This window comes from Eucalyptus grandis, chromosome 5 (genome assembly GCF_016545825.1).
Source record: "Eucalyptus grandis isolate ANBG69807.140 chromosome 5, ASM1654582v1, whole genome shotgun sequence".
Classification (NCBI taxonomy): domain Eukaryota; kingdom Viridiplantae; phylum Streptophyta; class Magnoliopsida; order Myrtales; family Myrtaceae; genus Eucalyptus; species Eucalyptus grandis.
Window position 1 is genome coordinate 2,684,575 of NC_052616.1, and position 16,951 is coordinate 2,701,525.

The 16,951-nt window shown below is 41.5% G+C and overlaps 4 protein-coding genes across 7 annotated transcripts; 3 read left to right on the top strand and 1 right to left on the bottom strand.

Annotated features, from left to right (window-relative positions):
* Positions 1–1,398: 1,398 nt before the first annotated feature.
* LOC104443533 (uncharacterized membrane protein At4g09580) lies at positions 1,399–3,847 on the top strand. Its single transcript, XM_010056998.3, has 4 exons — positions 1,399–1,758; positions 2,613–2,883; positions 2,958–3,128; positions 3,271–3,847. The coding sequence occupies exons 1-4, from the start codon at positions 1,580–1,582 to the stop codon at positions 3,394–3,396; spliced, it is 747 nt and encodes a 248-aa protein (XP_010055300.2). The 5' UTR covers positions 1,399–1,579; the 3' UTR covers positions 3,397–3,847.
* A 1,053-nt stretch (positions 3,848–4,900) lies between these two features.
* LOC104443537 (protein WVD2-like 3) lies at positions 4,901–7,413 on the top strand. Of its 4 annotated transcripts, none has more exons than XM_010057001.2 (6): positions 4,901–5,102; positions 5,276–5,723; positions 6,032–6,137; positions 6,504–6,575; positions 6,651–6,773; positions 7,022–7,413. In XM_010057001.2, exons 2-6 carry the CDS (start codon positions 5,278–5,280, stop codon positions 7,208–7,210), a joined length of 936 nt encoding a protein of 311 aa, XP_010055303.2. In that variant the 5' UTR covers positions 4,901–5,102; positions 5,276–5,277; the 3' UTR covers positions 7,211–7,413. The 4 variants fall into 4 exon arrangements, with proteins under 4 accessions (XP_010055303.2, XP_010055304.2, XP_039168528.1 ...); XM_010057002.2 differs by having other exon boundaries at positions 6,654–6,773; XM_039312594.1 differs by lacking the exon at positions 4,901–5,102 and having other exon boundaries at positions 5,185–5,723.
* Positions 7,414–7,473: 60 nt separating this feature from the next.
* LOC104443535 lies at positions 7,474–8,578 on the bottom strand. Its single transcript, XM_010057000.3, has 3 exons — positions 8,200–8,578; positions 7,940–8,112; positions 7,474–7,846 (listed from the first exon to the last, which is right to left on the bottom strand). The coding sequence occupies exons 1-3, from the start codon at positions 8,533–8,535 to the stop codon at positions 7,780–7,782; spliced, it is 576 nt and encodes a 191-aa protein (XP_010055302.2). The 5' UTR covers positions 8,536–8,578; the 3' UTR covers positions 7,474–7,779.
* Positions 8,579–12,574: 3,996 nt separating this feature from the next.
* LOC104443538 (protein YELLOW LEAF 1, choloroplastic) lies at positions 12,575–16,377 on the top strand. The gene is made up of 5 exons (XM_010057003.3): positions 12,575–12,866; positions 14,058–14,135; positions 15,215–15,426; positions 15,708–15,783; positions 15,923–16,377. Exons 2-5 carry the CDS (start codon positions 14,084–14,086, stop codon positions 16,117–16,119), a joined length of 537 nt encoding a protein of 178 aa, XP_010055305.2. The 5' UTR covers positions 12,575–12,866; positions 14,058–14,083; the 3' UTR covers positions 16,120–16,377.
* Positions 16,378–16,951: the final 574 nt, after the last annotated feature.

Below are 16,951 nucleotides of genomic sequence, written 5' to 3' on the forward strand. Positions count from 1 at the left end.
TGTCAAAAACAAGTAACCCATTTTAAGATCTTTACCGTTTTGCTTTCATTAAATTAACTAAATTCAAGCTCTACCGTTCCCTCACTCACACCAATCTCTCTCTCTTTCACCTCGCCATTGCGACCCTGCTATGTCTAATGAGTGAAGTTCGACTACCGGCAAGGGTAGCCTTAGGTCACATGACCTCGATAAGGGTTTGCAATGGCCATGCAACCTTCGCCTAGGATTATCTGAGCTCTTTGCTAATGTTTGGCGAGGGATTTGAGTTCGGTTTTCTTTCTTAAAAAAAAAAGAAAAAAGAGGCAAAAGTCACTTGTGAATGTGGTTTTTTTTTTCCGAATAATGTTTATACCAAAATTACTTCTCCATGCACTTTTAATTTACATTTTATCGAATACTATTTATAGTTCGAGGAAAACCCTTTCGCCTGAAATCTTTTACATCTGCCCGAAAAGCTTTCCTCTAAAACCGAACCAAAGATGGATTCGGTGCCTGCATGATCTCGCATGCACGAGCTTAATTGATCCCGACCGTTGGATGGTGTGAGATTCACACGGAGCCCATCCAACGGAGCAGCTCGGCTCATGTGCACCGGAATCAAACTAACAATTTTCCAAGAATAGGGACAAAAGAAGCGGGTGCAATGATTAGACATTATTGGAAGTCCGACGAACGCATCGGATTGGTCGAGTGAGCGGACACAAAACGTGGGAAACGCGGACAGCTGTCCCCTTTGACCCCCCCATCACGTGCCGCTCACGGCCCGCGTGGCCCAATACCACGTGACGGCTTCTCGATTGCGTACCTTAGTGATGAAGTCCCTGCTAATAATTTGCATGTCATGGGCTCCAATGAAAGGACCATGTACTAACCAAATTACCCGATTACTTATCTCACTTCAAAATTCAGTCATAAAGTTTGAGATTTTTTCTAATTTGATCTATTGCCATGTGTTAGAAGTTAACGGGATTGATAACTTGGGTTAATAAGACCCAGTATGCTTCTATCCTCATTAGTTTAATTAGTAGCCTTTTGTTTCGAGAAAAAAGAATATTCATAAAGATTCGATTTGTACGTTGAACATTACCATGGTCATGATTAGTGTGTTCATGACGAATTTCGCGTATCCTGTTCAAGCAAGTACATTTCACCTTCCTAGATAATTAATTAATTAATTAATTAATTATTATCATTATTGAGTTAACAGGTGTTTTGAAAGCATTGCGTTCAATGTATTAATTAATTATTATCATTATTGAGTTAAGGAAGGTTGAACACCCAAAAAAGGAAAACAAAAGAGTTCAAAAAAGCTACAGTATTTCTACACCGTATATACGTCCATCTATACTCCCACCAAAAAGGACATTCCTTTCCTTAATTCCCACATTCTCTCTCTCTCTCTCTCTCTCCGTGTTTCGGTCCTTTGGGTCTGTCTGTCTGAAGAGGAAGCGTCCCATAAAGGAACAGGGGAGCGCTCTCTCTCTCTCTCTCTCGGAGAATTACGGTCGATCTGAAGAGAGAGAAAGTGGGAGAATTTGAGACGGGAAGAGAGGTGGGAAAGAGAGAGAGAGAGAGAGAAATGGCCAGGAACGACGGAGCGCGGTCGAGCTTCCCGTTGAGCTTCTGGGAGGTGGCGGCTGCCTCAACGGTGGTGGTTGGCTTCGGTCTCGGCCTCCTGGGCGTTTACCTGACCATGCCCGCATCCGACTACAGCTTCCTCAAGCTCCCTCGTACCCTCCAAGATCTTCAGATCCTTCGGTAAATTCTCTTTCTGATTCTCCTTTCTGTCGTTGCTTGCTTGGCGGGTTTTGTATGGAAAGAGCTGAACTTGTGAATGTGTGTAAATCCGATTCGGTCGATCCGGGTCGAAGTGGGTTTGTTGTGGAAGTTTTGAATTTGATGAGTTGTGTTGCTTGAGAGGTTCGTGTGCAATAATGGGCAGTCATTGACGCGATGCCTCCAATTTTCTCGGGATCTTTTGCTTGCCCTTACCCGCTTTGCTGCACGGTTTTCAATTTGAGTGTTCATTCTTTCAGAAGTTTGACCGGTGAAGATTTTTACTCTTGACCTGGTCAGGTCACTAGTTGTTGAAAGATTGTGAAATGATGAAGATGGTTCTCCGCTGTCTTCTTTTATCCTTATGGTTTCTGAAGAAGTTCCCATCATTGTGAGACGTGTTTGCTGGAATTTGTGGAGTGTTGTGTGGTGTGCCTTCGAAATGGCTGTCATTTCATTTGGTTCCACCAAGATTGGAGAGATTGGTGACTGGGATCTTGCCTTGATGAGCCTACTGTATATTTAGGCATTCTAAAATGCTAAACAAGTCAATGCCATACCTGAAGAATCTTACTTCCAACCCCCCAAGGGGGTCTGTATCCTTGTGACCTTGCTGTGTGATACTTACAATGAAGCTCCAAGTTCACTCTTTGATGACTGTAATATCGGTTTGTTTTCTGTCGGTCATTGTTTATTGCATACTTTACATTGAATATTTGATGCTGATGACCCCTTTGAAGGACCAAATAAAGAGGCTGCAAATTTTTATTTTGAATGCTCCAATCTGGGCAATTGTTATTTTTCTGCATTAATTTTTTGGATGTTTGATTATGCAGAGACCATCTCGAGGGCTACACAAGCGACTACACCCTGCAAGTCCTGGTTGGTTACTCCATGGTCTACATATTCATGCAGACTTTCATGATCCCGGGAACTGTGTTCATGTCGCTGCTCGCAGGAGCGCTTTTTGGAGTTCTTAAGGGCATGGCCCTGGTTGTGTTCACTGCCACTGCCGGCGCTTCTTCATGCTTTTTCCTATCGAAAATGATCGGACGGCCCATTGTCTTCTCTCTTTGGCCTGATAAGTTGAAGTTCTTCCAAGCTCAGGTGCATATTTGAAATCCAAGTAGCATCAGTACATATGAATGAATTGAAAGGGCATGCTTTCTTTGTATCTTCAGGTGGCTAAAAGAAGAAAAGGACTGTTGAACTACATGCTCTTCCTTAGGGTGACTCCAACCTTGCCTAACACATTCATTAACTTCGCTTCCCCAATAGTCGATGTGCCATATCACACCTTCTTCCTTGCTACTGTCATTGGACTTATCCCTGCAGCTTATGTCACTGTCAGGGTAAACCTTCAACTTTGATGTTGCTATGATAAACACTTGTTTTTTTTTTCCTTCAAGAGAAAATTGATTGTTATTTGAGTCAATTAGTGAATGCGAACACAATTGCCTCGTTGTTGATCACGTGACATTTTGTTTGATGCAGGCTGGACTAGCTCTGGGAGAGTTGCAGTCTGTTGGAGATCTTTATGACTTCCATTCCATTGCCACTCTATTTTTCATTGGGATAGTCTCGGTTACTCCGACACTTATGGGCAAGAAGGGCTCATAATGCCAGATTATCAACTCGCTCATCCTACCTTGCGAGCATGCAAATCCTTTTCCTCGGGTCACCATTCGGTTCCATGTCGACCTCTGTATGGATAAACAAACGCGAAGCACTCTCTATACTGAGTAAATTTCGTCAGCACCTGGGAGATCGATTCTGCATGGGATAACTTGGAAAAAGCGTCAGTTACCAGCCCTTGATCCCAACCCCGGCCTGATTAAACAGGAATTGTTATCTTAGTATTAGATAAAGGTGAAGGAGTTGTTATTTTAGTGTCCTGGTATACCTGATTGATGTTTTCCCCTTAGCAAGAAGGGAAAATGGAAAGAAAAGAAATTTCATTGTATATCATTGTTAATGTGAACTATTTGGTAGAATATTTCTCTGTGGAATTGGCATCTATGTATTACACTCAGATACGATTTAAGTATTATCATCTTAATTCGGCTTGACCTATGCGTTGTTGAGTATAACCCATCTCTTGTCCTCGATGATGTCCTATCGTCACTCGGAGGTGCAATTTTGAGGGTAAACTTGAAGAGGCCAGTAGCTTTATATCAAATTGACAATCATCAGAATTTCATTGTTTATGTAAGCCAACTTTTCTATATTGAGGAAGGGATTCATTTCATGACTCGAGATAAGATGATGAAATGGTGTGATGGGTTGGCCGGTGATATTGACATGGCCATGCCATGTTTACGTCTCTGCAAACTTTTCTCCAGGAAGCAACCTGAAGTTATCCAGATTTTCTAATGCTAAGGCATCATTGGATTGTCCGAAGAGTATTTACTTAGATGCGTTTTCCTCAGATCTAAACACCTGAAAATGACCATTTAGGATGGAAAAATTGTTTAAGAACAAATTTAAGATGGATGAGTGCTTGCCGGCCCCTCATGTTGAGAGGATTTAGTATATACCATGAGGCACCAGATGCTGACATTCGAGCCAAGACACCGATTTGATGCCAATCCTTCTGAGTTTCCTTGCCTTCATGCCACATGCACTACTTCTTGCACCTCAAATCTTCTGATTGGTCAATAATAAGTATCTAATCACGCCTAATGGCACTCTTAGTGATCTCGACAAGTTGACTGTAATCCACGAAACTAGTATTTAGTAATAACAACAGGGCAGAGCAACACAAAGCATACCAAACAGAGGAGAGAAGACAGGGGAAGTGCAAGATATGCAAGGTAAGTTGCTCCATCATTTGCTGGGAGAGAAAAATGCGCCAAAAATTAGACCTTTATCATTCATTCCAACGTGAATTTAACTTGCTTTACTAGTTTAGTTCCGTGAATGCTGTTCTCTTCTCATCTCTCTCTCTCGAGAGAGAGAGTGGCAGCTATACCACGTATATGAAGGATAAAATCTTGGTATCTATCCTCAAACCTAAGCTGGCCAAATGAAAGGGGCTTTCTTGCTTCCTGAGATTTGACATTGAATCTTGCCGAGTTGAAAGGGGCTACTAACCTGATATCTGCAGTAACTTAAACAGCTTTCCCCACTCAACTGCAACATAAGGACAGCTTAACATTCATGTTGGCAATGTAGATCTCTCTCTTCCGATTCTATCTTATCACATGTCTGTTGCTGTGATGGTCTCTGTTTATAAGTAAAGATCTAGCCCATTTTTAAAGCCAAATCTCTTCTGATTTACTTAGGTTGGGTTGGGTTGGGTTGTGAGATCGCTATATCAACATCTGGTATGTAGTAATTTTTTTTTTTTTTTTTTTGGGTTAATTGGTATGTGGTATGATTGCTCATATACATCTACTGCACAAGCAGATATATAAGCTAGACATCTGAAGAATACTCTATCTGGATAAGTGCCTCCTCTTGTTCTGAGCACTGAGCCATTTTGATCGTTATATGTCAGATATGGAGGTCGCTGAAGATATTAAAGTTGCTCCCCATCAAGATCGGCCAAAAGAAGGCAGTGCGGAAACAAAGGATGGGATAGTCGAGGATAAGATCATTCCACATTTTGAAGATGAGCACTCACCAGAGGACTTGAAAGACAAAGGTCTTCAAATTGAAACCAAGAAGGGGACTATAAAGAAGGAGTACAAGGCACAGAATGTTCATAATGCTGCAGAAAGCCAAAAAGATCCAGTGAAGAAGCCAAAAGAAGCTGCAAAACAAAAGGCAAAAGTCACTGTTCCTCAACCCTTCTCTTTGGCAACTGAGAGGAGAATGTCACAAGAAAGACGAGCGCCGGTTGATTTTTCATCTCCTACTGAAAAAAGGACACCAGGAGAAAGACGAGGCTCAGTTGATTTTAACAACACCCAGCCAAAACTATCCAAATCAAGAAGTCTAAACAAGTAAGGTCCCCTTTTATCACCATTAAGTCTAGCTTTCGTGTGCGATTAGATTCTCATGCCTGTCAAGAAGATCTCAAAGTTAGTAAAGATTTTCAATATAGTGTGGTGAACCATGGATAAAGGAGAAATACAATAAAATGCTTCTAGGAATTCAAGTTTGCAAGTTCTTGAAGTTAAATGAGGCCTCAAAGAACTAGATTTCTAGATTTACAGTATATACGTTCTTGTTAGAACAAACTGGTATCAATCTAAAAGTAATAAACCTTGTACTTACAAACTCAGTCTTCGAGTGATATTGGATTCTTCAGGCCTCACACACACAAGCCGGGTCATGAAAACTCAGCTGCTGCTGCCACCATTAAAAGAACTCTCACATCCAAAGTTTCGGGCCGCCAGGATGATAACAAAGAAGAGGTGAGTTAAATGCATTTGCTGGAAACTACAGCAACGCCGATCTCAGTGCACTTGTTCGGGAGAAAAAGTATAAGAACAAGAATAGGAAGAAAGAAAAATAGGTGATCATGATAAGCAATCTGTCACTGCATCCTTTATTCATTCTTTCTGCTCATGACACTTTTACATGAGAATCAATGGTGTTCTTAGCGCGAGGAATTGCTGAGAGATAATATCATTGTCCCGATCTCTTGCGATAACTTCGAGGTCAACACAGATACCTATTGCAACTTTAAGGCTTTGGTCCTCAAGGTTTCTCAATTCGGCCTTTGTACCGCGATCATTTTTAGCATCACAAGCTTGCTGGTTTTGTATAATGCTTGCCAGGTTGGAGTTAAAAATCAGCGCAAAATGAAGGCTGTCAAGGAGGAAAAGAGCAACTCACAAGTGCCTATGAAGGTACAAGTGCCTACGGTTTGCCTCTGAATATGATTTAAATCGGCCTATCAACTCTGTCTCAATCTTGTAATTCAGCAGCAGGAGCAGAAAGGAGAAACGGCAGAGACTCGCAAACTCGGAAAGAGCTCGACATTCAAAGCATTACCCTTACCCAGTTTCTACCACAAGAACGACCCTGCGGGAACCAGTACAAAGAAGGTAAAAATCTCCCGACATGTACCATAATCCTTTCGCGTGATTTGGAGTTTCGCGGATGTGGACCTCATAAACAAGAATTCCAAGCAATTTCATCGATCTAACAATCTCCTCGATTAAGAAGTCGAGTTGCATGTGCATTTCAATCTTATCAACTGCGGTGGTACTCTCTCGGAGTTAATAGTTCATTTTGTTTTGGATTATGTTTATGTTAAAATTGAGTTGAAGTCTGCATTTTGTGCTTTTACCAGGCTTCGTCTCCTAGTCCCAGGTCTCCTCCGCATGGCCAGAGGAGCAAGCATCCGAACTCGACCTCGGATGCCCAGAAGAAGACCGTAACCAACAGCGCGAAGCAGACCATTAACAAGCTGCTGAAGAGCACCCGCAAGGCTCTGAATCCTTCCAAGGAGACAGTAAAGACCGTCGTCGCGACGGCATGAGCGCATTCCTGCAATTTTCTCCTTTGAGCCTTATGTCCCTCGAGTTCAGTTTTCCATCGATTATGCGCATGAAGTGGATTTGTCCGTGTCATTTGGTCTCGCGTCAGTCATTGAAACCAATGTCGAACCGGTTGCCGGAGTTCGTCCCAAGCTTTGTATTCAGCTTCACGGTTGAGACAAATAGAAGTTTTCTCTTTTGTCCACTGATCCATCTCATCTTACCTGATAAAGCACAAGTTTAATGGGTTTCTATGAGCATAAGCTTGGACAAGATCATCTTCATTGTAATGAACCGAATGACTTTGTGGTATGCAGATACAAGTTGGCTGCGCAGAAGGGAAAACCTCCAACACAATAATCTCTAGATGATCTTCTATAGCCGTTCCCCTTCATTTCTCTTCGATCAGCATGTCGGCTCGCTTCCCCCGGCCGCGTCGAAGTTGTCTGTTCTCTGTCCCGCAGCTCTGTGATCTTCAGTTGTTGCGCCAAGACATCGCTGTAATGAGCATGGAATTCCAACCTCTGTTGTGACATTGGAACCATGGCCTGTGAGGCTTGAGCTTGGCAAATCAAACCGTTTCTTCATCTTCTTCCCCCGCTTCCCACAGAAAGCGCGCGTACGATCCCAACACCATGCTGCGTTCCACATAAGCACACCAATATTCAGTCAAATACCAATCGCCGTTCGGATCAGCACAGAGAATTTCATACAAACAGGGTGGAACTCACCAGTCATCGGGAGACGCGTTCACCGCTCGCTCGAAGTACAGCGCGGCCCTATCTCCGTCTCTCTCCGCCTCCCAAATCAACCTCCCGTACAGCGACAGAACCTCGCCGTCGCCGGGGCTCGCCAGTATCGCTCTCGCATAGTACTCCTCCGCTCTCTCCGCATCTCTCTCCACCTACAACGATCGCAAATGATCAGATCACCGAGCTCAAACCTAAAACATCGAGTTCCGTTCTCGCAGTTCTCTTCTCTCTGCACTTACCTCGTGCAAGTACTTGGCGTAATTCCTCAGCAAGAGCGAGCAGTCGGGGCTCGACGCCAACATCTCGCGGTAATGATCGCCGATCTCGCTCCTCTTCGCGCATCCGCCGCGATCGCCGGCGCCGCCCGGAGCTCCCCGCCGCGCGATCGCGCCGTCCTGCGACAGGGCTCGCGGGGCGGCCGATCCTCTCCAGCTCGAGCCTCCTCCGCCTCGTCTCCGGCGACGGAGAGAGATTCCGGCGGCGATCCTAGAGGAGGAGGAGGAGAACGCGGAGGTATCCGAGGGAACTGAGTGACGGTTAGGGACTGATTTGACTCGGAATAGAGCAGCTTCCATGGCGGTCTGGCTATATCTCTGATCTTCTTCTGCTAGCGTGAGCTGAACTCTGCTATATATAGAGGTGCTCCAGTTCGACTGCAGAATTCACGAGATGTCGACACTTGGCGGAGTACTTTTAATTTTAATCTTCAGTTTCGATAATTGTTTTTTCCATTTTTAATATTCGCTCGCTTTCACCCTTTTTTCCCCTAAATACAAATTCATTTGGGCTTGAATAATATAGATTTGAAAAGTCCATATAATTTATTTATTAATATGCCGTGAAGCTAAATCCTTTGCATGCGATAATTTCTTGCATTTTTTTATTTAATATCGCGCCTTTTCTTTTTTTGCTTTGCCAAAATAGTTTCCTGCAAAAGAAGGTCAAATTCAATGGGCCGTAACAAGGGGCTCTTTTCACCACCCTCCCTCTCCCAATAATTAAAGAAGATGACAAATTAAAAAAATCCGTGTTCGGAAACCAGAGCTGGATTAAAAAACCAGGTTGGAGGGCCCAAAAAGAAAAGTCTGAAAAGGACATTTAACTCAAAAGGCCCAGCTAAATACATATAATTTCGGATTAATACCGCCAAGATCTCTAAAATATCTTCTTCTTTTTTATTGTAGCACCAGAAATTTTAAACTGTGTCAACTGCGAAACCAATATTGAATTTTTTTTATGTCACCAAATCCCCGACATCTATACCAGCGTGACAAAAAAATCCCCCAAAAAAAAAAGAATTGGGGAATTTCTTGTGGGCAATTAGCGATGCAAAATAAATTTCAACATATTAGTGCCAAGAGGGCATAATTTATACTATTTTATGGTATTTTTCCTTTATATATACACAAACTGAGTCTGGATGCATTTGAGTTCCTAGGTTGTATTGAGCAACTTGGTCCTAACATGGGCCATCCACGTTTGTGGCCTAGAAGCGAAATGAGACCCTTGTGGAATTGGAACACTACCAAATTGGCAAATTGACTCACCTTCCAACCAATCCATCCCCTCTTTCTTTGGCCTTCCCACAAGACCAGATTCAGCTTCCCCGACCGATTGTTCTCAAGTTTCGGTCCCACTCAATCATGGGAAACGAACAAAACTCAGTGTGCAAATTGAACAATCGACAGCGGCATCTCGTTTCTTTTGTTAGAGAGCTATTGGTTTGCCTGCATCCATTGGGAAATCGCGAGGCGAAACTCGTGTACCGCAACGCTGCGTTTTCAGAGAGATTTTAGTTTCAAGGTTCGCTTTAATTGGGCCTGAAAGAGCGAGTGATTGCGCCAATCGGCGATTGGGGTCGAAGTGTGAATTTGAATGGTGAAGAGAAATGGTTAGATCTCTTTATGGGAAGGAAATTAGGGAAAATCGAATTGTGAAGAGCGTTCTAGCGAAGAAAGAAGAATTATGAGGAGATGAAACTAGGAGTAAGCCTTTATGGTGCAAGTTATGTGGAAAAAGGGGACAAAGAGGAAGAAACAGATACCGCAAGAACTGTTTTCCAAATAATAAAATGTTACTTGCCCAAAAGGATAGGAAAATTTTTACTTTTTCTTTTCATCCCTATACTTTCATACTTTTTCTGATCAAGTGCTTGTACTTCTAATTTGGTTAATCAGGGTTCTTTTATTTTCACAAAAATTAAGTCATTTTAATAACAAATCCAACCAAATTTAATTAACATTATACACGGATGATGACAGTGTATGATGTAGATAAGATAAATGGATGTCCGCATGGATGTGTGTAGAAAATTTTAGTTGATATACACGATACTAAGTATGATGTGGATATAACTTGGTCAATTTAATTAGAAATATACTCGACAAATGTTTAGCTGATTTAACCTGTTTGTTCTTTCTACATACCCAGATCAGTAAACCATCACCACATCATCAAACCGGTTAACGAAAACGAAAAGGCACACTTGATGATGCAAGCCAAAAGAATGAAGAGGTCAAATTTTCTGTGTGTTGAATGACTCGATCGTCTGCAAATAACAATCGTCACGTACAAATAGAACAGTAGCAATTCCAAGATTGAGGATTACGACAACAATTCATCCACCGATCCCTAGAGAATTGCCAAACACCCACGTTTGCATATCATCAGTTGCAAGTGAATTCAAGACGTTTATTTATTGTCACGCTCCATGTACGTTTTTCAACCAATTTGTGGGGTTTATTGAACATTTCGAATGGGAACAAGTTGTTCCAATTGAGAGATAGAATTGACTTGTGCAAGTTGCAATTTTTAGGGGCGGTTGGCATTAGATTAGTTCAATGAAAATTCCAACGATTCTATGATGTAAAAGCATAAAGAATCAAATTTTATGGTGTGGATAAAATTTAGTCAATATGACTATTCACATATCGGTCGCCAATGACCGGTGGGGGCGAGATTTGGCAAGCTCGTTGGAGGTTCGCCCATCCATCAACGAGGCAGGCCTTCCCCAACCATTGGCGAGCCTTGCCTAGTTGGGAGAGGGTCAGCCAAGCCATGGCTAGGCGAGGTCGAGTCTCACCCAGCTACCGGCGAGCAACTGCCGACAAGGCTCGGTCAACAAGGTGCGGCCTCCATGGGGGTTGGCAATGCTCTAGCGAGGTCGCCGGTCATTCCTTGACTAGCGACCGGCCAAAGCATGAAGAGAAAAAAAAAAAAAAGCAATAAAATCATTAAAAATTAAAAGAAAATGAATTGGATTATTTTATCTCGGAGTATAAATTTTGAACAATTATCAAATATCTTAAAATACTTAAAATTGTTCCTGAGAAAAAAAAAAAAAAATTATAATAAGAAATTATTAGGAAACATAATGGTTATCAAATGTACCCTTAGCATCATAATGACTTAATTAGAAAATGTGTACAAGTAGAACGTTTTAATTTTTTGTTTGGTCGGTATAGAACGTTTTAATTAGAGAAGTAAATAAAACAAAGGGACATTCTTCATAAAAATGTGAAAATAGAGGATGAAAAATAAAAAAGTTTTCAAAGCTATTTGAATGTAGTGAGCAGTAGCGTCTGTCGAATGGATTTCCCTTTAAATTAAATTATATTCCTTATGTGAGAAAACGAATATAAAAGTTCAATCTTTTGAATTTCTGGACAACTGAAAAGGGTTGTTTTTATTGCAGTGGAGATTCATTTCTCTGTCTTTGTCCTATTATTATATAGTGACAATTTGTAGTTCATATTCATTCGCCAGTCACTTTCATCCTATCTTCGTTTTTGGTTCATATTATTTACCTCCTTTTAAGCAACCGTTTTTTTTTTAACATTGCTCGCTTTTGTAAATATTTACACAAAAGAAAAAAAAATATTATTTTATTTTTTCATCGTTAAATTTGGATACTATTCAAATTTGAGAAAATTAAAAAAATTATCAAAAAATTTACATCTCAATATTTATGTATTGTAAAAATTTCAGATGCTGTAATTTAAAGAAAGGTGTCATTGCCTCCCATGCAAACTTTTGATTAAGCAAATAGACTAAGAGTCTATTCATGTAGGAACAAACACTTCACGAGGACAAATACACCAAATTTAGGACAATGAAAGCCAACTCCTTCCGTTGATCTATATTCACAATTATTTTTATTTTATCTGACAAGGAGATAAAAATACTTCAGATCTTTCAAATCGTTGAAATGAATCAAATAAAGGAAATTTTTTTGCTCTAGTTAAATGCTCTCCTTTCATACTATTTTTCATTCATACAATTGATAAATCAATTCAATTTCATTCGACTCGTGATTTTTTTTATATTCAAAAACACTCATACCATTTCATAGCAAAATCTTTGTGTCTTTCAATATTTACGTAATCAAATTTGAACAATAAAAGTTTCTTTTCACAGCCTTATACTTAGAATCTGGAAAATTGGAAACTCTAAAATTATCAAAGTGCAAAGTGAAAAATTTCATTTTAAAACTCTCATGGCACCAAATAATATCAATTTTCCTTCTCTGGCCAAAAAGAAATTCATTTTCTTTCTTTTACTCGAAAATCCGAAACAAAGCCACAACCATATAATCCAAGCCAAAAAACAGCCACCGACTTTCTTCTCTCTCTCTCTCTCTGCCGTCTTCTGTTGGATTTCTTGGTTCTCCTTTTCAAGGCGGCGGCGGCGACGGAGGAGGTAAAGGCTCGATCTTGCACCGTCATGCGATGCAGAGCTATCGTCTCTCCTGAAGGGTAGTTTCTCCAAGGGACAAGCACTCTGTGTTTCGATGCCGCTCGCATCCTAGGGGAGCAAAATTCGCCCTTTGCTTGTTCCATTTTCGAGCTTTCTTGCCTCGCCTCTTCCGGTTCATCGGCGGACTTAAGTGGGCTGGAACCAAAATAAGGTATTTCTGTTGATTTTTATTTTTATTTTGGGTTGCTGGTGACGTTTTCTGTCTTGATGGTTGAGTTCGGTTCTGATGAATTGCGTGGAAATATGAGGTTTGTTGAAATAATATTCGGATGGGAACTGCAAGAATTGGGTTGCGATTGCTGTGGGCGGTTGGCGTTTGATTAGTTCTGTGGAAATTCTTGCGAAACCAAGGTTTAGGATTGTGATGGGAGGATGCTCTGATGGTAATTTGCTGTTGATTCTTGTCAAGTGTGCTTCTTTCGATCGACCCGCTCGAGCAATGATGTGGAGACCGAGTGGGACTTTGAATTCGTTTCCTGTTATGGTGGAGAAGCTAGTGGAATCGATTGTTTGGTGGTATTTAGCGGATTGCACAGAAAAAGTCCACAGATATGTAATTGAAGTCTCTGTAGTGTAGTAATTTTTGTCATGGGATGTGTGATTGTGCGTGGACTGGATACTACATCAAGCTGGGGTTCTTGGCTGTGTATTAGTTACTCTGCTTTAGTGTATTGATGGATTGTGCCCATGTATGCAATCTTCCTCGAGATGGATTGTTCAGTTATTCTCCAATTTGTACTCCCATAACCCTCGCATGATTTCCCTTTATCCACCTAGCTGCATATATTGTTCAGAGGATATGCCATGAATAGGGTCTGGGTCTTCTGGTGCATATGTAGCCATTCCACCATAGATGATGACTGTGCTGTTAACATTTACCATCGTATATACTTCTCATCCAAGTTGTAGACACCTTTTCAATACATGCTACTACTTTTTAGCCTTGTTATCCTTCTTGCTCATTGTCCGTGTTTTGGGACTTGGGTCAGTTGTCTGGATATAGCATGCCTGTGTTAAATCACCTTTTGTGCCAGAATGCTTTTATCCCTCTTAGCTGTTGACGTGTATAACTTTCCCGTTAAAAAGCCTTATCTTGTTAACCTGAGATATCAATCCTCTCGTGTTTAATTCTTGGTATTCGGATGCATGGTGTATACTCTACAGGTGGTGTAGAAGTAATGACCATGGGATTAATAATATTTTCATTTCAATCATTTGCTGCATCTTTTCTTTCTACCAGGTCCTGTTCTTTGACTTATTACAGCTGAAAATCATTTCTTTATTGATTGTTTGAAGCTGTTCTATATTCTGCTCTAATGTAGGTCAATGCTTATATTTACAGGTTACATTGATCAAATTCCCACAAAGATGTCAATGCTGGTTTCGAGCACTATCTCCTCCATCCCTCAACTACCAATAGGTAAATAAACATCCATTGCAGAGTAGCCCATAAGCTGATCAATAAGATTTTATTCTGCCTTCATTAATCATGGTGTGTAATCATTCTGATTTGGCAATTTATTGTTTTGCTTATGTGGATATTACATGGGCGAGAAGTGCCCTCAAATTAATGCACGAGTGTTAAGAGTGAGTATATGACTCTTTTAGTCACTTGTTTCTAGATGTGGAAAGGGTACACAAGTGAAGAAGTTTGTGACTCACTTGGAAATAAAGTGTTTCACAAATGACTTATAGCGGTTATAGATTGAGCTATTGCCTGTGGTCTTGCTTACGGTTTTTTCCTCCCAAATTTGAAGATTTTTAGCATCTGTACTTTGATACCTAAAACTTGTACCTTCTTGAAGATGATCTGAGTTGTGGGACTGTTACTTTTATCCTGTCTTTTATAATGCTATTATATCCAGAAGTCTAGGTTAAAAATAAAAGCTGTGTGAAACCTGTTATTTGACTAATAAAGCATTTTATGTGAAGGTCCTGTCAATACTTCTCATTATTTCTAAATTGTTTGAATCTTGCTTTACTGGATTGAAGTTTCGAGGCTGGTTTCTCTTTTGTTTGGACTCTCTCAAAGTTTTGCTGCGGTCTGCATTGCATGTTTTTAACTGAATAAAGTGGTTATTCATAGAGACATCTGCTTTTCTGCTGTGGTGTTGCCCCCCATGATATCTGAAATGGAGGGAATGCAGCAAATTATAGATATATGATTGTGGATCCTTAGATACTTCTGTTTCAAGCATGTATTCAGGTGGATTGTTCTGCAATAGCATTTACAAGATCTTGTCACACCTACTTCATTTTTGCCCATTTTATTTGAGGTTATCTTTCTGCATTTTGACTAACCGTAAAAAGTATTCCTCGTATTCTTTATATTGAGACAACATCATATTTCACCCTGCTACACTCACCTGAAATTCCGCACTTTCTGCTTGTGGAACCTTTATGTCCAGGTGTTGGGGCCATCGACATGTTCTTTTTGGTTCTTGGAAAATAAGAATAGGTGTGGTTATGATTTTAATTATAATTCAACATTATGTGCAGTTAGAGCAGACGCTTGGTTGCAAGATCGAACTAAACACTTGCCCTCAGAGCTCCGTGTGCAATCTCAACATGTATACGCTCAAAGGGGAAAAGTAAAGCTCATTGCTTCAAGTCCAGCTGGAGTGGGATTACAACTAGAGCCCATTGATAGGAGATTTGCCAAGGCTTCAGTTGGAAGGAGATCCGCTTCAGCCATCTGTTTTGCAGCTTTGGTTAGTTTGAAGTGCTTTGACTCCTCTGTTTGCATGCAGCTAGATAACCACATGATATAGATGACCTAAAAATGCTTGGAGTAGTAAATGGATTCTACCAAATTGCTGGTTGAAATATTATGTTAAGCTGTGCTATGCCTCTCTCTCTCTCGTGCGCGCGCGCCCATGCACATGCACATGTTGCGAGCACGCATATGCTTGCACTCATGCACACTTGAACCGATTGTCTATTGATACTGCAAGTTTTGTAGTCCTGATTCACACCTGTCAACTGCTTGCAGAATGCTAGATGTGCTGAAGGGCAAACCCAGACTATCACCCACAAAGCACCGACAATTACTCAAGCACCTACTCATGGTAATAGTTCTATGAACCAGCAATTTAGCATATGTAGATTAGGGATCATTCATATTGAACTTCAAATGGTATCTTAAGTGTGCATGGAAAATCTCTTCTCGATTCTAAAGATGCTGATGAGTTCCAACTTGAATTGCAGTCCAAGAGAAGTCGCCACAGCTTGAAGATGGCGGTTCAGGCTTCCCACCCCGTGATGACGGCGATGGTGGGGGTGGTGGGGGCGGCGGTGGCGGGAACTGGTCAGGTGGGTTTGCCTTTTTCGGCTTCCTCGCTTTCCTGGGCTTCTTAAAGGACAAAGAAAGCGAAGGCGACTACAGAGATAGCAGGAGAAGATGAATCTGAGCATGAGATGAGAGAAGTTGGATGACCTCAATAGAAGTCCGGCTTATCCTATTCTTTTCTTTTTCCCTGCGTGTTGTTTAGCATTTGTAGGCTCGATTTTTGTCATCGCGCCGACCACAATACTGTCTCCTAAATGACGCAGTGAGTTGGTTTCTAGAGGGATTTGTCACAAGGGTATCGTTAGCAAGTGTCCCGAGAATAATAGTGAAAGACCCAAAAAAGTATACCACCACATTTTGAAAATTGAAGCACGAATCACATAATGTCAACCCGCTTATAGGTAGTTTAGTTCTCCAAACTACAATTAATGATCTTCGACAAGTTGCTCTATGGGCGCTCTTTTGGCAAGTTTCTCTCGTTATAAATGCTGTATCTTTAATCGCTCGCGAAGCTGGCAAACCCAAAAGAAGAAAGTGCGCTTGAAGCAACAGGCCGATTGAATGCAGCAGTAAAAGCACATGCTGTCGTTCAAGGGCCTTTTTACCTCTCGCCATTAAGTCAACTCGCCGCGAATCGATCGATCTCGTCTTTATTCATTCGTGGCCACCCAGCTGTGCTTGTCCCCTGCGAAGCTGGAGCTGCCGGAGCACTCGAATTCAATTCGGGGTCGGGGCCATTTAAGGTCGTCCGCGTCACAAGGGCTTTATTAGGGTCCCCCCTTGGGTCGGACCCTCTGATGCAAGCCGCCACATGTGGGCGGCAGGCCAGCTGAGGCCGGCTGGAACTTTGGGGATGCGAGAAATCGATTCGCGCTCGGTATGATCTCGATCCGACAGGCCAACCCCACTGTGCTACGCGATACATTGTCCCCGTAGTCTCGTCGATA